This window comes from Miniopterus schreibersii (assembly GCF_964146895.1).
Source record: "Miniopterus schreibersii genome assembly, chromosome: 9".
Classification (NCBI taxonomy): Eukaryota; Metazoa; Chordata; class Mammalia; order Chiroptera; family Miniopteridae; genus Miniopterus; species Miniopterus schreibersii.
This window is the reverse complement of record NC_138118.1, coordinates 31,193,738-31,215,073: the sequence shown is the minus strand read 5'-3', so window position 1 is coordinate 31,215,073 and position 21,336 is coordinate 31,193,738. Positions and strand designations below refer to the sequence as shown.

Genomic DNA, 21,336 nt, shown 5'->3' with positions numbered 1-21,336 from the left:
CATAACCATAACTTTGAATTTCTTGTTTTTTTGAAATTTATCTTTATTGTTGAAAGTACTACAAATGTCCCCTTTTGTGCCCACTGGTCCCCTCCACCCTATACCCCTCCCCCCAGACCTGCACCCTACTACTGTCTGTGTCTATGGGTTATGCATACATGCATATAAATTCTTATGTTAATCTCTCCCCACCCACCACCAGCTTTCCACTGATATTCGTGAATCTTTTCATGATTCTATGTCTCTGGATCTATTTTGTTCATCAGTTTATTTTGTTCATTAGATTCCACATATGAGTAAGATCATGTGACACTTCTTTCTCTGACTGGCTTATTTCACTTGGCATAATACTCTCCAGGTCACACCTTGCGGTCTCTAAGGGTAAGGGATCCTTATTTTTTACAGCTGCATAGATTTCCATTGTGTAAATTTACGAGCAGATGCTTGATATAATTTGAATTTTCTTGAATTTGTAGAGACTTGTTTTGTGTCCTAACAATGGTTTATCTTTGAGACTGTCCCATGTACATTTGAGGAGAATTCATATTCTGCACCTTTGGAGTGGAAAGTTCTATAAATGTCAAATCCATCTGATCTAGTGTGTCATTTCAGTCACTGTTTCCTCCTTAATTGTCTGAAAGACATATCCAGTAAAGTATGTGAGGTGTTAAAGCCCCTAATATGACTGTATTGCTGTCAATCTCTCCTTTAAAGTCCTCCCGTTTTTTTGTTTTGTTAGTTTCCAACCTGTGTGAGTCTTTTGTTCTGAGATGGTCTCTTGCAGTCAGCATAAATTTGGGTCCTATTTTTTTCTTAACCATTAAACTACCCTACGTCTTTTGATTGGAACATTTAATCCATTTATATTTAAGGTTATTATTAATAGGTACTGATCTACTGCCATTTTATTTCTTTATGCTTATGTTTTTCATTCTCTCTGTTTCGGCTTATTACAGAGTCCCTTTAACATTTCTTGAAGTGCTGGTTTGGTGGAGATAAATTCCTAATTCCTTTTTTTTTGTCTGGAAAGCTCTTTACTTCACCATCTATTTTGAATGAAAGCCATGCTGGATAGAGGTCTTGGTTTCAGATCCTTGTTTTGCATTACCTTGGATACTTCATGCCATTCCCTTCTGGCCTGTAGAGTTTCTGATGAGAAGTCAGTTGACAGCCTATGGGAGCTCCTTTGTAGGTAATGGATTGCTTTTCTTTTGCTGCCTTTAATATTTTTTTTTTGGCCTTGAGTTTTTGGCATTTTAATTATGATGTATCTGGGCTTGGGCCTCTATGGAATCTTCTAGCTTGGGACTCTTTGTGCCTCCTGAACTTGTGTGACTTTTTCCTTGACCAGGTTAGGGAAGTTTTCTGCCATTATTTCGTCAAATAAGTTCTCTAACCCTTGCTAACTTTCGACCTCTTCTGGCACTCCTGAGGCAAATATTGTTACGTTTCCTGTTGTCCCACAGCTCCCTTAAACTGTCCTGTTTTCTAACAGATTTTTCTTTTTGGTTATCTGATTATTTTTTTCTACCATGTCTTCTAATTAGCTGATCTGATGCTCAGCTTCCCTTAATCTGCTGTTCATTCCTTCCAATGTTTTTTTTTTACTTCTACTATGTCAGATGCTGTTTGTGACTAGCCTTGAATACCATGTTTTGAAGTTTTCCATACTCCACAGCTTCTGGTTTCCTCTGCTGGAGCTGGGTGTGTTTGGACTGGACTAAGATGTACACCAAAGTCTGCTTTTCCAAGCCCTAGGTCCAGAAGCAGATCAGGCAAAGACTCGAAGGTCCCAGAGGCTAATATCCAGTCTCTTAATGAGCATCAGCTGTGGAAACTCCATAAGGTGGGGCATTTGCTTTCCCTCAGGCAAAAGCTGCTTGGAAGGTAAATGTCTGCCAGAAAAAGATGTCCTCTGCTGTACGGAGGAATAACTCAGTGTATGGGGAAATGAGTCAGCACTGGAGTCCAGATGACTGCCTTCTGAGATCTATTCCCCAAATCAGCCCTCCTGGATACTCCTCACACTGCTCTAGTCCACTTTGCCTTCCCTCCACCAGAGCCCCCAAGGTGATTGGCTGCACAAGAAACTATGTGCATTGGTCCTTTCAGAGGGTGCCTGCATTTCCAGCCATCTCTCCCTGGCAGATAGAAATGCTGCTGCTTTTTGGAGACAGATGTTATGTGGGCACCTTTCTCAGTTCTGGTGCTTTAGGCTGGGGAGCCCTGCCCTGGGTTTAGAACCCAGAGTTCTCGGTTGGAATCCCCAACAGGTAAGATATTCCTCCAGACCTTCAGCTGCTGCGTGTGGGAGCCCAGATAGCCCTCTCGCATCTCTGTATTTCCTACCAGTCTCTATGTGGTCTCCACTTTACTTCCTTGATTATGAGGGTGATCCCCAGCTAGTCTTCAGTTGCAGTTCATTATTCAAGGGAGTTTTTGTATATTTTAGTTGTAATTCCAGTTTGGTCCTAGGAGAGCTTCAGTATAGCCTCCATTTAATCTGCTGCCATCTTGGATCTTCCAAGCGTTAACTTCTTTTTCTACATTGACTTCTTTATCCGACAAATGGTATACTTCCATTTCATTTAGTTCCTTTTCTCATGATTCCTCCTTTTCTTTCATTTGAGGGTTGTTTCTCTTACTCCCCACTTTGACAACCTACCAACAGCCTGGATAGGTCTACCAGAAAAAAATCAACAAAAAGTAGAGACCTTAAGTGACACACTAGATCAGATGGAAATAGTAGACATAAACAGAACATTCCATCCCAAAGCTGCAGAATATACATTATCATCACATAAGGACACAAAACAAGTCTCTATAAGTTCAAGAGGAGTGAAATCATATCAATCATCATCTGGGATCACAGAGACATGAAACTAGAAATCAACTACAATAAAAACATTCAAACACATGGAGGCTAAATAGGATGCTATTAAACAATGAATGGATTACCAATGAAATCAAGAAAGAAATAAAAAACTTCCTGGGCAAAAAAACCAAAAATGAACACATAACAACCGCATATCTATTGAAAACAACAAAAGCAGTCCTAAGAGGGAAATTCATAGCATTACAGGCCTACTTCAAGAAACAAGAAAAAGTTCCAATAAACTATATAACACTACAACTAAAAGAGTTGGAAAGAGAACGACAGGAAAGGCCTAGAATAAGTAGAAGGAAAGAATTAAGATTAAAGGGAAATAAATGACATAAAGACTAAAAAACAATAAAAAGGTCAATAAATATAAGAGCTGCTTCTTTGAAAAGATGAAAAAGACTGCCCGGCCGGGCGTGGCTCAACGGTTAAGCGTAGACCTGGGATCCAGGTGATTGGGGTTCGATTCCCGGTCAGGGCACATGCCCGGGTTGCGGGCTCTATCAATGACTCTCTCATCATTGATGCTCTATCTCTCTCTCTCCCTCTCCTTTCCTTTCTCTGAAATCAATAAAGATATATTAAAAAAAAAAAAAAAAAAAAGACTGATGAACCTTTAGCCAGACTCATCAAATCACAAAGAGAGAGGACCCAAATAAATAAAATCAGAAATAAAAGAGGTGATATAACAACCGACTCAACAGAAATACAAAGGATCATAAACAAATACTATGATCAACTATATGCCAACAAGCAAGACAACCTGGATGAAATGGTCAAATTCCTAGAAAAATGCAGTCTTCCAAAACTCAATCAGGTAAAATCAGAAAACCTGAATAGGCCAATAACAACTAGAAATTGAAGCAGTAATCAAAAAACTTCCAGTGAACAAAAGCTCTGGTCCAGACAAGCTTCACAGGGGAGTTTTACCAAACACTCAAAGAACTAACACCTATCTTCCTCAACTATTCCAAAAAATTCAAGAGGAAGGAAGACTTTCAAGGTCTTTTTATGAGACCGGCATTATTCTAATTCCAAAACTGGATAAAGACTGTACAAAGAAAATTACAGGCTAATATCCTTGATGAACATAGATGCTAAAATCCTCAACAAAATATTAGCAAATTGGATCCAGCAGTATATTAAAAAGATCAGACATCATGACCAAGGGAGATTTATTCCAGGGATGCAAGGCTGGCACAATATTCACAGACCAATTATTGTCATATATCACATAAACAAATTGCAAGACAAAAATCACATAATCATATCAATAGATGCAGAAAAAGCATTCAACAAAATCCAGCACCCATTTATGATAAAAACTTTCAGCAAAATGGGAATAGAGGAATCATACCTCAACATAATAAAGGCCATATATGACAAACCTACAACCAACATCATACTCAATGAGCAAAAACTAAAACCATTTCCCCTAAGAACAGGAACAAGACAAGAATGTCTCCTTTCACCCCTCTTAGTCAACATAGTATTGGAAGTCCTAGCCACAGAGATCAGACAAGAAGAAAAAATAAAAGGCATCCAAATTGGAACGCAGGAAGTAAAACTGTCATTATTTGCAGGTGACATGATATTGTAATAGAAAATCCTAAAGACTCCACCAAAAAACTACTAGATTTAATAAATGAATTCAGCCTAGTGGCAGAATACAAAATTAACAGAAATTGATGGCATTTTTATACATCACAAATGATCTCTAGAAGAGAAACTAAAAAAATATTCCATTTACCATTGCAACAAAAAATTAAGATACTTAGGAATAAACTTAACTAAGGGTGTAAAAGACCTGTACTCAGAAAACTACAGAACAATGAAAAAGATAGAAAAAATATAAACAAGTGGAATAAAGTACCATGTTCCATGGATTGGAAGATTTAACATCACTAAAATTTCCATACTGCCCAAAGTAATCTATAGATTCAATGTAATCCCTATTAAAATACCAATGGCATATTTTATAGACCTAGAACACTCCAAAAATTTATATGGAACCAAAAAATACCCTGAGTAGCTGTGGCAATCTTGAGAAAAAGGAACAAAGTTTGAGGGATCACAACACCAGATATCAAGTTATACTACAAAGCCACTGTAAACAAAACAGCCTGGTATTGGCAGAAGAACAGGCATATAGATCAATGGAAGAGAACAGAGAACACAGAAATGGACCCAAATCACCATGCTCCATTAATATTTTACAATGGATGCAAAATCATACAATGGAGTAAAGACAATGTCTTTAAAACATGGTGCTGGGAAAATTGGACAGGTACATGCAAAAAATTGAAACTAGACCACCAACTTACCCCTTACACAAGAATAAACTCAAAATATTCAGATATATCACCTAGAGCAAGAGAGACAAAAGAACAAATTTTAAAACGGGACTATATCAAACTAAAAAGCTTCTGTGCAGCAAAGGAAACCAGCTTCAAAGTGAAAAGGGAACCAACTGTATGGGAGAACATGATACATCTAATGAAGGGTTAATTTCCAAAATATATAAAGTACTTGTACAACTCAACCAAAGGAAGACAAACAATCCAATTAAAAAATGGGCAGAAGACCTGAATAAACACTTCTCCAAAGAGGACATACAAATGGACGACATGAAAAAATGCTCAAAGTCACTAATCATCAGAGAGCTGCAAATTAAAATGAAAATGAGGTACCACCTCACACTTGCCAGAATGGTTATCATCAATAAATCAGCAAAGAAGGGCTAGTGAGGATGTGGAGAAAAAGGAACCCTAGTACACTTCTGGTGGGAATGCAGATTGGTACAGCCACTATGGAAAACAGTATGGAGTGTCATCATAAATTAGAAATGGAACTGCCGTTTGACCCAGCAATCTCACTACTGGGAATATATCCTAAGGCTCCTGAAACACCAATCAGAAAGAATATGTGCACCCCTATGTTCATGGTAGCATTATTTACAATAGCTAAGATCTGGAAACAGCCCAAGTACCCATCAATAGATAAATGGATAAAAACACTGTGGTAAATATACATGATAGAATACTATGCAGGTGTCAAAAAGGATCTCTTACCCTTTGAGACAGCATGTAGGGACCTGGAGAGTATTATGCTAAGTGAAATAAGCCAGGCAGAGAAATAGAAACATTATATAATCTCTTCTAGTGGAATCTAATGAACAAAATAAATTGATGAACAAAACAGACCCAGAGACATTGAAGCATGCAACAACCTGATGTATACCAGAGGGAAGGGGGAGTGGAAATCAAGCAAATAACTTATATCCATATATGAATAACCCATGGACACCTACAATAGTGTGGTGAAAGCCTGGGGAGGGGACTAATGGGGGAGAAAAATGGGAGATCTGTAAAACTTGCAACAATAAAGATAAACTAACCAACAAAAAAACAAAAACAAAATTATACCCAAGAGTTAAAATGTAAAAGTTATGAATATAGAAAGATTAGACCCAACCATAGGAAATATCTATATTAGCTTTTTTCTTTGTGTGTGTGTGTACGTGCCTTAAATCTATGAGGCATGGTTCTAGGTACTAGAGATACAAAGATAAAAGGCAGAGTTCTACTCAAGGAAGTAAGTTTGGAGGGAAAGACAGACAAGTGAACCGGTACCTTTATTGAAGCACAAGGTAGAAAGAGGACCACTTACTTATGTAAAATTAGACACTACTGGTGTCTTCCAAGGCTCTATCCCCAGCTATATATTATCATCACTCCGTTGGTCAGTTCATCTGTCCTCATCAAAGCTTCAACTTCGACAGAGAAGGCTGCCAATCCTACACTTCCAAGGGATACATTCCATACTAAATCATTACCACTATCCCTAGGACAAGCCAATCTGTCTTCTACTCTGTTCTCCTTGCCCCCATCCCAACACACACATTTCAATACTGGATGGTAATGGCTACTTATATTTTCCCAGGCAAGAAATCTTGGCATCATCTTTGACTCTTCCCCTTAACTTTGACTAAAACAGTTCATTCTAACCTTCAAAAAGTCTTTTTCTCTATTTTCACGATCACTACTGTTATTTATACAATTAACTCTAAATCATATTAGTGTTAGAGTCTCCTAGCTGATCTCCTTTCTTCTAGATTCCTTCTCCAATATACAACACCTCTGTCCACTGTATAATCTATGAAGCTTTTAAATAACAGAGATGCCTGTTGAACAAAGTTCCATAGATGATACTAATGTGGATTATTAAAGTCTTTTATTTTTTTCCATCTGCTAGAATAGAATGGCAGTTCAAACTCACACAGGGCAAAGTGAACAAGCTTTTCTGTGGGCAGTTTGACATTACTTATTTTACTCACTGAACAAAGAATCCAGCACAAAAAGCACCACTTTTTGATTCTATATCAGAATGGGTGTGACTGGGAAAAACACATAAAGAAAATAGAGTAAAACTTCACTTGAAAAAAGTTCAAACAAACAAACAAAAAAACCTGTTCAAAGTTTCTTAAAATCGTCGAGTTAGTCAGAATTTTAAAGTTGAAGGTTATTGAAGGGGAAAAAAATTAAACAAATTTCAATTATAAACAGTCTGTTATCCTAATCTTAAAAATAATTTCAAAACTAACATTATATTCATTCCTTCATTTTTAGACTTTTTGGTTTTAGTTTAAAATTATCTCTAATTTGAATGTTCCCCCCCAATTCTCTTGTATTTTTCAAATTATCCTAACCTGCTAATCTAATTCACCCTTTGTCTCAAACTATGAAGAACAATTTCAATAATCAACAAAAATTAAACATCTAAACTAAGCTATTTAGTTGTTAAGTCTTAAAATGCTTCTCAAAACTGCTAATTTTGTAACAGAATTTTTTCTGGATTTAGTCTTCATAACCAACCTATCCTGTGTTTTCATTTTCTGCTCCAGTATCAGTAACCTGTCTTGTTTAACTACTTTTATATTGTCATTGCTATAAAGAACATCAAATTTTTAATGCAGAAAAGTAGAATAAAGATCACCCATAATCTCATGACCTTGAGAATACCACTGTTACCAGATTAACATGTACTTTTATTTCTCTCTGATTAATTAATAAACTGCATGGGTTTACGTGATGAACTGTTTTAATCAGTTTGGCATATAAAAAATAAGTAAATTCAGAGACTAAATAAAGTGATGAAATTCGCTAAAAAAAAGATATTCACAAGTTAAAAAAAACAAACAAACTAAATGGAATGAAGATCATGCTTCTATTCCTAACAACCTCCACCTTTACATTTTCTTGGAATTTTTACATGAATACCTTAAGTTTGGGAAAAGATGCCAAGCATAACAACATTCATTACAGTAATAGAATTATGTAACTAGTGTTACAGGATAATAAGAAGCTAGAAAAATTCCAGGGCAGGAAGAATGGGGAAACTGAGACAGGAAAGTTAAAACAAGGCCCAACAGTATGGGCAATTTGCAGCAGGCCTGCAAATAAGCCATTACCTTCCCCAGCCAAAGACACTTGAGAGCAAATGGTTAAAAGCCTCCGCAAATAAAGAATGAAGCAAAGAAGGGAAGAAGGAGAAAGAAAAAAAGGGCAGTTCTATTTTTCACTCCCTAACAGAGAAGCCAGCAGTCTCAGTACAAGATAAAATTGCCAGGTGCTTCTTATGAACTCTGGGAAGACCACAACAAAATAAAACAGGACTTTGAGAATTAATTTACACTGATCCTGAAGATGGTGGCACTAGGAGAAGCAGCAAAGCGACCCCGCTCCCAGCCACGGGCTCAATTTAGTCCTAAAATCCTACATAACCAGCTTGAAAAAAACAGAGAAACACACCTGAGTGGACAGAGTGCGAGTGGGGAGCACTGAAGACACATCACAGAATCCGGTAAGAGAGGAGGGGCGTAGGAAGGGGGAGAACCCCTGAAGCCTGTGCAGGGCTCCGAGCCCGGAGGTTTGGAGGCTGCAAAGCTCCCTCCCCTCGGGAGTGCGGATGGCATCCAAAAGCAGGGAACCCACACCCCGAGCGACGAGAGGGGAAGGAGCGCCCTGTGCATAGGGCAGAGGGACCCAGCGGAGCGGTGAGTCTGAGAGGGGAGGGCGCCTTCCTAGGAAACAAAGCCTCTAGTAGCCGCTGGGCCGGCGTCTGGCGCTCGGGATGCCACACGGGGGCCCTCTGCCTCCCTATGGGGCATTGTGTTGAGCCCCAGAAAGCACTGAATCTGCGTGGCGTGCGGGAGGGGAGGAGCCCTCACCACTCTGAGCTCCAGGTGCCAAGAGGCTGGGATCTGTGACCAGCCCTGAGTGGCGCCCTGGTGGCGCCTGAAGACGCTCCAGCGTGGCTGAGACCAGCAGTGCGGTGAGATGGGTGGAGCTGACTTTGGGTCCCCTCCCGCTGGGTGCCTTGCAGCAAGGTTGGCGGGACCTTGCAGGGTGGACTTTCTGCCTGTGTGTTGCTTTGTGCCTTTGAAAGTTTGATCGAGGAACGGGTTTTCACCTTCCAGGTGGCACGGCTGGGACAGACCAACGAAGGCTGGGATTGCAGTCTGCACAGTAGAGGGTCTGAGGGGCCGCCCTGGAGTGACCAGACAACCAGAGCTGAGAAGGGAGGGGCGGAGCCTGCCGGCCTCACAGGCAGCTGGGAGGACACACCCTAACAGGAAAGGGGCGGGTCCACTCACGGAAACCCCAGACACACCTGCAGGGCACAGTCCTGAGGGGGAAGGGAGAGCAGCTCACTGGAGGAATTTATAAGAATAAGACTCTCAGGGACTGTTGTTTGGGAACTGGAGGAAAACCCGAAAACCCCTGCTGGGGGCTGGGCAGGCAAAGGGCCCACCAGAATGTGTTCTTAATCGAACCCACTGAGCCCAGGCTGCTGAAACGGCCCATAAAGAAAAGGCAACAGGCTGAAATCAATCTGAAGCTACAGCAGGCCAAAGCCTGGGGAACTAGAATCAGAGGACAGGGTAGGGACTGAGGAGCTGCCGGTAGAGCAGAGACTAACTCCCGCAGAGTGAGCGCCTGACAGAGACACCTCTAAGGGGAGTGATACCGTGAGCTACACTAGCCACCCGGCACCCTAAAGACTCTACAGAAGACTCTGGAGCAAGACCAGGCAACTACAAGGTTGCAAAATAGCTGACACAAGGAGGTAGTCCAAGAAGAGCCTCAGATCAACCATCTACCTAAGGACACCAAAGCCAAACCTAGACGACTCCTCACATTGGCTGATACACAAGCACCTCCTAGGAGAACTGAAATCAGCAAACACAACGTTGACCCTCAGACAACACAAATCGCCCAGAAAAAACTCGCCTGATCAACTACCTTTTTTTCCTGCTGTTTTTTTGGTTTTGGGGTGTTTTTTGTGTTTTGTTTGTGGGCTTATTTTTTCTCTTTATTCGTTGGGAAGAAAAGAAAGGGGAGAAAATTTGTTTTTTCTTTTTTTCAAATTTTATATATTTTTTTAAACATTTTAACTGAATTTTTTTTTCTTTTTCTCCTTTTTATAAAAGAATTTTGTCTTGCTTTGCGCGTTTTAAGTTTTGTTTTGGATATTTGCTTTGTTTTGTTTTATTCTTGCTTCTAATAGCAAGACTTTCTTGATATCCCTGCTTAACGACTGGGAATTTATCATTATAACCAAGTTTACTGCTTTCCTCTATAGTTTCCCCCAAATCTCTTACCGGACTCCCTCCCTGCCTGGGCTTTATCTCTCTCTCTCCTCTCAATCCATTTCCATGTTTTTCTTCTTTTTCTTTTTTCTTTTTCTACTTTTCTTTCATTCTTTCATTATTCTCCCTTCTGTCTTCCTGTCCAATTGTTAGTTTCTCTTATTCTCTTTATTGTATTTTTGTTTTCTCATTTTCAACTATTATCCTATTCCTATTCTCTCCCTTAATTTTTTGCTGGCCCTTCTTTCAGAATCTTTTCTCTGCTTCTGTTATCTCCCAGTAGCTTCTCTATTTTTTACATTTTAGTATATTATTAGTTTCTAAATTTTCGCCAGTATTAACAACAATATACATCTCTTGCTCTCTAAGCGTGACTTTTCTTTCTTTCTTTTTTTTAGGCATTTTTTTCTTTTTTTTTTTCGTGTTCTGTGTGTGTGTTCTCCCTTCACTCTCCCAGTTCTATTTTCACGTCGGTTGTTTTCATTGTTACTGTCAACATATTTTGTAAAATACCTCGTTTCCTGGAATTTTAGTTGTGTATTGGTCTGCCTTGCACCACCTGTATAACAGCTTAAACGTCGAGATTGGGGCTGAGACACAGCGAACCTGAGAGAAGGGTCCTCCCAAGGAGTGATCAACAACAATCTAGACCCAACCACAACAGGAAATCATAAAGAAACCACAAAACTGGCACCCACAAGAGGGACACGACTAGAGCAAAGAGCTCAGAGGTATAAGGAAAACACACCTCTGGGTTCCACTGGACCCACAAGATAAAATCCCATCCCACAAGATTGGGGGTCAGCAAATATATTTAATATATAGATACAAACACCAAGACCTACCAAAATCGGGAGACAAAGAAACCACCCCCGAATTAAAGAAAAGGAAACATCGCCAGAAAAAGACTTTGATGACATGGAGTTATGCAGAGTATGGATGATGAAGATGTTCCAGGAACTAAAAGAGACTCTAGATGACAAGATCGAGGATCTTAGCGAAAATATGAAAAAAGAGATACATACCATAAATAACACTCAGACAGAGATAAAGAATGCTGTATCTGATGTCAAGAATGCACAGGAAGGAATTAAAAGCAGGTTCAATGAAGCAGAGGATACAATAAGTGACTTAGAAGACAAGGTAGAAAAAAATCACACAATCAGAGCAGCAAAAAGAAAAAACACTTAACACATTGTTTGAGGGTAGTTTTTATCACGCGCTATACCACCAGTCAACGTAAAATGTATAAATACATTTCCTGCATACAATGCGTTAAAAAGCATGAGGGCAGTCTGAGGGAGCTTTGGAACAACATAAGAGAAAAAACATTCACATTATAGGAGTGCCAGAGGGGGAGGAAAGAGAGCAAGGGATAGAGAACTTGGTGGAAAAAACAATTGTAGAAAACTTCCCTAAGCTGGAGAAGGTGAAAGCCACACAAGTTCAGGAAGCACAGAGAGTTCCAAACAAGAGGGATCCAAAGAGACCCACTCCAAGACACATCATAATTAAAACGGCAAATGGCAAGGACAAAGAGAAAATATTAAGGGCTGCAAAAGAGTGACAAGCAGTGACCAACAAGGGAATCCCCATAAGGCTGACAGCTGATTTCTCAACAGAGACTCTTCAGACCAGAAAGAAGGGAGTGGCATGAAGTTCTGCAAGTAATGAAAAGCAAGAACATGCAACCCAGATTGTTTTATCCAGCAAGGCTATCATTTAAATTTGAAGGTGAGATAAAAAGCTTCCCAGACAAAAAAAAGGCTAAAGGAGTTCAGTTCCACTAAACCAGCATTGCAAGAAATGCTAAAAGGACTGCTTTAAGAAAAAGAGAGAATAATGAGAGAAAGGTATATCAGGATAAAGGGGAAAAATGGCATTAAATAAGTTGATATCAATAGTAACCTTAAATGTAAACGGAATAAATGGTGCAATCAAAAGACAAAGGGTAGGTGAATGGATAAGAAAACAGGACCCAAATATATGCTGTAGACAAGAGACCCACCTGAGAGCAAAAGACTCACACGGGCTAAAAGTGAAGGGATGGAATAAAATATTCTATGCAAATGGAAAGGGAAGGAAAGCTGGAGTAGCAATTCTTATTTCTGACAAAACAGACTTCAAAATAAAGACCATAACAAGAGACAAAGATGGTCACTACATATTACTAAAGGGATCAATCCAACAGGAGGAAATAACCCTTATAAACAGTTATGCACCCAATACAGGAGCACCTAAATATATTAAAAATTTCTTGGGGGACTTTAAGGGGGAGATTGACAGCAACACAATCATAGTGGGAACTTTAATGCCCCACTGTCAGCATTGGACAGGTCATCAAGACAAAAAAATCAACAGAGAAATGCAGACCTTAAATGAATCACTAGACCTAATGGATTTAATTGATATTTACAGGACATTTCATCCCAAAGCAGCAGAATACACATTCTTCTCAAGTGCACATGGAACATTCTCAAAAACAGACCACATGTTAGGGCACAAGGCAAGTCTCTACAAATATAAGAAGACTGAAATCATATCAAGCATCTTCTCAGATCACAATGCCATGAAACTAGAAATCAACAACTATACAAAAACTCAAAAAAATTCAAACACATGGAGGCTAAGTAGCTTGTTATTAAACAATGAATGGGTTACCAAGGAGATCAAGGAAGAAATCAAACACTTCATGGAAAGCAAGGAAAATGGACAACAACCCAAAACCTATGGGACACAGCAAAAGCAATCCTGAGAGGAAATTCATAGCATTACAGGCCTATCTCAAGAAACAAGAACAAGATCTAATGAACCATCTAACACAACAACTAACCGAACTAGACCGAGAACAGCAAGAAAAGCCCTGAAGAAGTAGAAGGAAGGAAATAATAAAAATCAGAGCAGAGATTAATGACATAGAGACTAAAAAAACAATACAAAAAAATCAATGAAACCAAGAGCTGGTTCTTTGAAAAGATAAATAAGATTGATGCACCTTTAGCCAGACTCACTAAGAAACAAAGAGAGAGGAGCCAAATAAAATCAGAAATGAAAGAGGCGGTATAACAAATAACCCAACAGAAATACAAAGGAATGTAAGAAAATATTATGAGGAGCTATATGCCAAAAAACTGCACAACCTGGATGAAATGAACAAATTCCTTGAAACATACAACCTTTCAAAGCTGCATCAAGAAGAGGCAGAAAACCTGAATAGGCCAATAACAACTAATGAAATTGAAGCAGTAATAAAAAAACTCCCAGCAAACAAAAGTGCTGAACCAGATGGATTTACAGGCAAGTTTTACCAAACATTCAAAGAAGGATTAACACCTATTCTATTCAAAATTTTCCAGAAAATTCAAGAGGAGGGAAAACTCCCAAACTCTTTCTATGAGGCCAGCATCATCCTAATCCCAAAAACAAATAAAGATACTACAAAGAAAGAAAATTACAGGCCAATATCCCTGATGAACACAGATACTAAAATCCTCACTAAAATACTAGCAAACTGAATCCAGCAATACATTAAAAAGATCATACATCATCACCAAGTGGGATTTATTCCAGGGATGCAGGGCTGGTACAACATCCGCAAATCAATAAATGTGATACATGACATAAACAAAATGAAGGACAAAAATCATATGATCATATCAATAGATGTAGAAAAAGCATTCAACAAAATCCAGCACCCATTTCTGATAAAAACTCTCAGCAAAGTGGGAATAGAGGGATCATACCTCAACATAATAAAGGCTATATAGGACAGGCCTACAGCCACCATCATACTCAATGGGAAAAACTAAAACCATTTCCATTAAAAACAGGAACAAGACAGGGATATCCACTTTCACCACTCGAATTATTCAACATAGTACTGGAAGTCCTCGCCATAGCCATCAGACACGAAGAAAACATAAAAGGTATCCAAATTGGAAAGGAGGAAGTAAAACTCATTATTTGCAGATGACATGATACTGTACATAGAAAACCCTAAAGATTCCATCAAAGTACTACTAGATTTGATAAATGAATTGGCAAGGTAGCTGGATACAAAATCAACATCTGGAAATCAATGGCATTCTCATACACCGACAATGAACTTTCAGAGGCAGAGACTAAAAAAGCAATACCATTTACCACTGCACCTACAATAATAAGATACCTAGGAATAAACTTAACCAAGGATGTAAAACACCCACACTCAGAAAACTACGTGGCACTGAAAAAAGAAATAGAGGAAGATTTAAACAAGTAGAAGAAGATACCATGCTCATGGATTGGAAGAATTAATATCATTAAAATGTCCATACTACCCAAAGCAATTTAAAATTTTAATGCAATTCCTATGAAAATACCAACAGCATATTTCACAGACCTAGAACAAACATTTTGAAAATTTATATAAAACCAAAAAAGACCCCAAATAGCTGCAGCCATCTTGAGAAAAAAGAACAGAGTGGGAGGGATCACATTACCAGACTTCAAACTATTATTACAAAGCCACTGTAATCAAAACGTTCTGGTATTGGTACAACAACAGGCATACATATCAATGGAACAGAAAAGAGACCCCAGAAATAGACCCACGCCATTATGGTCAGTTAATATTTGACAAAGGAGGCAAGAGTATCCAATGGAGTAAGGATAGTCTCTTCAATAAGTGGTGCCGGGAAAATTGGACAGATACCTGCAAAAGAATGAAACTAGACCACCAACTTTCACCATACACAAAAATAAACTCAAAATGGATAAAAGACTTAAATGTAAGTCACAAAACCATAAAAATCCTGGAAGTAAACATAGGCAATAAAGTCACAGACATCCCACATAGTGGACTTTTCACTGATACATCTCCTAGGGCAAGAGAAACAAAGGAAAAAATAAACATATGGGACTACATCAAACTAAAAAGCTTCTGCACAGCAAAACAAAACAGCCTCAAAATACAAAGGAACCCCACGGTCTGGGAAAACATATTTGCCAAGGATGTATCTGATAAGGGGGTAATTTCCAAAGTGTACAAAGAACTCATAGCACTCAGCAAGAGGAAGACAAACTACCCAATTAAGAAATGGGCAAAGGGACTTAAATAGACACTTCTCCAAAGAGGACATATGGATGGCCAAGAGACACATGAGAAAATGCTCAACATCGCTAATCATCAGAGAGATGCAAATTGAAACCACAATGAGGTATCACTTCACACCTGTCAGAATGGCTACCATCAACAAATCAACAAACGACATGTGCTGGTGAGGGTGTGGAGAAAGGGGAACCCTAGTACATTGCTGGTGGGAATGCAGACTGGTGCAACCACTATGGAAAACAGTATGGAGGTTCCTCAAAAAATTAAAAATGGAGCTGCCATTTGACCCAGTGATTCCACTCCTAGGAATGCATCTTAAGAATCCTGAAGCATTCATCAGAAAGAATATATGTACCCCGATGTTCATAGCAGCACAGTTTACAATAGCTAAGATCTGGAAACAGCCCAAGTGTCCCATCAGTAAGTGAGTGGATTAAAAAGCGGTGAGACATTTACACCATGGAATAGTATGCAGCTGTAATGAAGAAGAATCTCGTACCCTGTGGGACAGTATGGATGGACCTGGAGAATATTACGCTAAGTGAAATAAGCCAGGCAGCAAAAGACAAACATCACATGATCTCGCTTATACGTGGAATCTAAAGAACTTAATAAACTGATGAGCAGAAGATTCAATGACATGGAAACATAGATGAGACTGATGAATGTCAGAGGGATGGAGGAGGGCAGGTTGGTGGAGGGGGAGAGAGTAACCAAAGAATTTATATGCATATATGCACAACCTAAGGACATGGACAATGATGAGGAGAGGGACTGGGGAGGGGGAAGGGACGGGGTGGAACGGGTCTTGGGGAGAAAAAGGGACATCTGTAATATTTTAAACAAAAATAAAATTAAAAAAAATAATAAAAAAAGAGAATTAATTTACACCAAGATATTCAGCAAAAAAATCTTTGAAACCTAGGCAGGAGGGTATATAATTCCTTGAACCTGACCCAGGCACTCACTTTTCCCCATTAGCTGGAAAAGCCCATTTGTGCCTTGCTTCTTTAATAAATTTGCTTGCTTTAATAAATTGGCTTATCACAATGCAATCAACTGGAGTTTTCTCATTTAAATTCGTTTATATGAGAGGACAAGAATCCAGGTTAGTGACAGCCCTCTCCCTCCGACTTGGGGCTGTCCCATAACACCTCTCTGGTGTCTGTAAGAGATGCTTGTAACAACTAGGATTATGGAGGAAAAAATCATACAAAGACAACTGAAAATATACATGGCTCTACTTCAGTTCTCAATCAGACATGAAAAGCAAAACTAGCTGTTTCTTATTAAAAAGCTGTCTACAGCCCTAGCTGGTTTTCTCAGTGGTTAGAGCATCAGTCCATGGACTGAAGGTCCCCGGTTCAATTTGGGCATGTACCTCGGCTGCAGGCTGGATCTCAGCCCCACTTGGGGCATGTGCGGGAGGCAACCAATCGATGTGCCTCTCTCACATCGATGTTTCTCTCTTTCTCTCCCTTCCACTCTCTCTGAAAGCAATGGAAAAAATATCCTTGGGTGATTTAAAAGAGAAAAAAAAAGCTGTCTACAATTCTTATATTTAAAATACTTTTGATCTACAGGGAGGTCATATTTTTAAAATTATGTATAGCAAAGACAGAAAACACCTATATCTGCAAGCATATTTCCATTTCCATACACTCAATCTAAAAGACTATCCCTTATCTACAAATGGCCGACACCAGAAACACCCCTTTTCATCACTACTGCTACACTTTCCCCTACCATTTCCTCTTGGCAACTACTGCAGATATCAGCACTGCCTGAAACGCTAACCTTTACCTCCAATTCTCACTTTACCCTTATACAAACTGACAAAGGATCTCTAAGTGGTGACAGAAGACAGGCAGTAATATGTAGACAGGGGAAAAGAGGTAAAAGAGTCCATTAAACCTACTTGCTAGACTTTACCACTAGTCTGTTCACTATCCCATACCCCAAGACTGCTCATTACCATCAACAAGTATCAGTTGCACAAATGGATTGGGAAGGATGGAGAGAAATCTTTTTCTGCCATAGCAGAAAAAAATCATTTTCATTCTGATTCCTGCTTCTTTTTCAACTCCACTACCAGAAATAGGAGAAGGAAAAATTATATACCCAAGCCTACATTCATTATTCAGTTCTCACTCCTATCCCTACTATCCAGCAAATATTTTGCCTTCTTCATTCTATCCCAATTTATTTCCTTCCCTGCAATCTCTTCCCAAAAAGATTGCAATCTCTCATATATAGCCTCAGCTCAGCTAATCATACCTATCCAATGGATTGCTATGTTCCCATCAATTTATATATTTTTACCTAACACAAATTCTAGGGTTACTTTCCTGTTTCTCATTTTCCCTCCCATTCCACCAACATTTGGAGTCACAATTAGCTTGGAATTGAGATGAAAAGACTATTATTCCCATAAAATATGTACAATGCTAATGATGTACTATCCAAACTTCAAGCAAGTTATTTTAATATTTTTGGAAGGAATTAGTTTAGATCACCACTCCAAAATCTGGCTGAGAAATTTCCAGGCCCCAATAACATGGATTCTGAAAATGTACATCTGAAATGGAACGCAGAAATTTTCTAAAAGGCACTAAGATGAGTGTACTGATGCGCCATGCTTGAGAATCAATAATAAATGATAAGGGTCTTTCTAGTCTAATATTCCAACATTCTAAGCTGGAATTTTCACTCCATTGTCTGATGGAATATTGTTATAAAAGGACTGTAGTTTCCAGTTACTGGTATTAGAGATTCATGTATGTTACTAATTAAATGGGCCTTTTTAAAGCACGTAAGCACCATTTATTATTTTATGACCATAGCTGACTTGCAAATGAACATGTAAAATAGATGTTCACAGACTGGGAACCATGAGTATTATAATAATAGTAAGAACTCAAAGGAAAACACTAAAAATTATTTCTTTGGAATTACGTTCATCATCAGATTTTTTCAGATTTTCTTCAAGTCACAAGTAAGATCTGACCTACATATCAGAAATAAAGGTAGGAAGGCATGCTCATTAGGATCTTTTATTTTGCTAGTTCACTGATGGGGCTTTGTATATTTATCACTGGAATAAAGCCTAGAGAAGTCTAGATCATTGGTGAAATTCAGGGCATTAAGATACCTAAAGAACAGTTCTCATTCAAAGGTTTACAGACTGCCAGGACTTTACCTGCCCAGAAGCACACCAGATCATTCACTTATGAACTACATGTATCTATTCTAGTTCTAGTAACTTCTGACTACCAATTCTCATTATAAGCAAATGTCCTCTTGGTTAATAGTCAAGCTTATAGACATGTTTCAACATATGGAAACTAAGCAAGTATAAACAGCACTTGAAAACATAACACATTAAAACTGTGTTAATTTAAGTGAAACCTATTCATTTATGAATCAATGAATAATAAAATTATTACAAAAAGATAAAAATGGAAACTGAATTATATACTAGTCATTTTTCTTTAAAAGATGTACTTCCTTAAATTTGTACAAAATAGCATTATAAATAAAAGTGTGTTCATCTATTTCCTCATTTCTCCAAACATAAAAATATGTACTGAATGCCATTATGTAAGTGCATTCTCTGAATATCAAGAACGATGCAATGGTTGCTATGGTAACTACTCAATTTACTAAATAAATTGTGGGTTGGGGTTTAAAGCATTCTTTTAAAAAACAAATTTCAACATAATTATACCCAATAAGTCTCTATTGCTATTTGCTAAACAATAACAGTGGGCCACCTTTGAGATTATTTAAGCAGCTATTTAAAAAGCTAGGCTTCAGTTGCTAAGAAAAGAAAACTTTTGACTTTAAAAAGTTTGAAAAATAACACACATCAACTATATTCAAAGGAACAAAGACACTTAGCTTTAATCTTCAGCAACATGACCTTAGACTGCTGTTTCATCAACTCAAAATTTTGCTTCTAATGCTAAATTAAGTATGATTAACACTTAATTGCCAACTTTTCAGTTTACAATTAAGCTAAATCGAGAGCAAGTAGAATTAAACCTCATTTTGTTCTTTAAAATTTCTCCTGAGCATATGAAAAAACTGGGAATTTGCCGTCAGTGTATTATTATAAAATAGCTCTGTAAATAAGCCTATACTTAAAAATGCCAAGGATAACTGTGGACCCCAACTATAAACACTCCTCAGGCACAAGCAAAGCTACTAAGACTTCTTCCTTTGCTTATGATTTCCCATGGGAGGGTTCCCAGCTACAGTTAGCTTCTCCAGGGCATGTGTCTTAGGGTTGCTTATTCAAAAACTAAGCTCTATTTTGAGAACCTACCCCAGATCTCTTCCACCTCTGCCTAAATAAACACTAAAATCAAACATCTTAAGTATAGTGAGTGGGCACCGTGAAGTACAGTTAGCTAAAAGGCCTGCTAACTTCGAAGCCCTGGAATCCAAGGAAGCTCGGGCTAAACCCGTAGGAATGAAGTTCTTAGGAAGGTGATCTGACCCGGCAGCAATCAAATAAGCTGGTCAAGCGCGAGAGAGACGCAACTCGGACTTGTTTCAGCCCGTCTTTCAAATGGATTTTACCTGCCATCGTGTTTTACCTTCCCGTCTCTCCCAACGAGCGACCTCCACTTCCTGTATGAGGGTGTGTTTGTGTGTGGCGACAAAAATCTCAGCACTCGGCTAGGGGCTGGGCATTGGAAGGGGTAGAGACTGAGTTCTTACACAGGCCTGGAACTCTCCAGATGGGCCCTCGAAGAACGGGGTCCGGGCCTGGGCGAGCGGCACTGGCAGGGGCTGACATTCAGCTCCTTCAGGTTGTAATGGTGGTCCCCTGGCGGGAGGGTAGAGGTGACAAAGGGCTGCGGGCGCTGATGCCTTCCCCAGCCCCCCCCCACCTACCCCCGCCCCGCTTCCCCCGGCTGAGTTCACTGTTTACCTTCCCGGTACTTCTTGCGGAGCCGCCGGTGGACGCTCTTCACCACCCCGGACAGCTTCTCCTGCTCCAGCTTCCGCTCCTGTACCCGGAGCGGAGGAATGCTCAGGGGTCCAGCGCCGTGTCCGCGAACAGCGCTTCGGCCGCCCACCCCAAGCTCCATATCGCCGCCGCCAGCCCCCGGACCAGCGAAGAAGTCGGCCAGACGAAGGAGGTGGGGAAGAAGGCAGCAGCGGAAGGAGGCAGCACAGCTCCAGCCCCAGCTCCAGTGCGGGCCTGAGTGGGAAAGGCTTACCCAAACGCACAAAGCTGATAGGTGGACTACGGAGAGCTGATGGAAACTGAAAAGGCCGAAGGCCAATACGGAGGGCGCCCTGGGCCGGGGCGCCCTCGGTTGTTAAGGTAGGGGAGCAGCTGAAGGAGGCGGGGCTGACAAACTAAGAGCTGAGAGAAGGTGAGAGCAGTAAACCACACTGCTCCTCTGCTCTCCCCGCCCTGCCCCTGATTTTGTGCGCACGCGCCGTGATGAGGCTGAGGGAAAGGGCTGTGGGCCACGCGCTTGCGCCTCTGAGTTTGCTTAGTTTGGGCAACATTCTGATATCCAGTTTTTCACGTCTTTCAGCCTGACCCCCTCCTGTCAGTTATATTATGCTGTGATGAGGCTAGGGTCCTCTGAGTCCACGCCGTACCTTGTCACTGGCTTTTGATATGGCTTAGCAGCACTGGAATTTTACTTTTTAAAAAAAATTTATTTTTGTTGGAAGTATTACAGATGA

At 39.6% G+C, this 21,336-nt stretch overlaps 1 protein-coding gene across 2 annotated transcripts in view; it reads right to left on the bottom strand.

The window, feature by feature from the left end:
- The window catches only part of SAMTOR (S-adenosylmethionine sensor upstream of mTORC1), a 196,819-nt gene extending 175,756 nt beyond the window's left edge, over positions 1-21,063 (bottom strand). Inside the window, exons 1-2 of one of the 2 annotated variants that reach the window (XM_081148118.1) lie at positions 20,564-20,842; positions 20,350-20,458 (exon numbers count right to left, since the gene is read on the bottom strand). In XM_081148118.1, the coding sequence (XP_081004244.1) occupies positions 20,350-20,428 (79 nt within the window). In that variant the 5' untranslated portion in view covers positions 20,429-20,458; positions 20,564-20,842. Of the gene's footprint in view, positions 1-20,349; positions 20,459-20,563 lie in introns of both variants that reach the window. The other variant, XM_081148117.1, reaches the window with a different exon arrangement.
- Between the last annotated feature and the right edge of the window lie 273 nt (positions 21,064-21,336).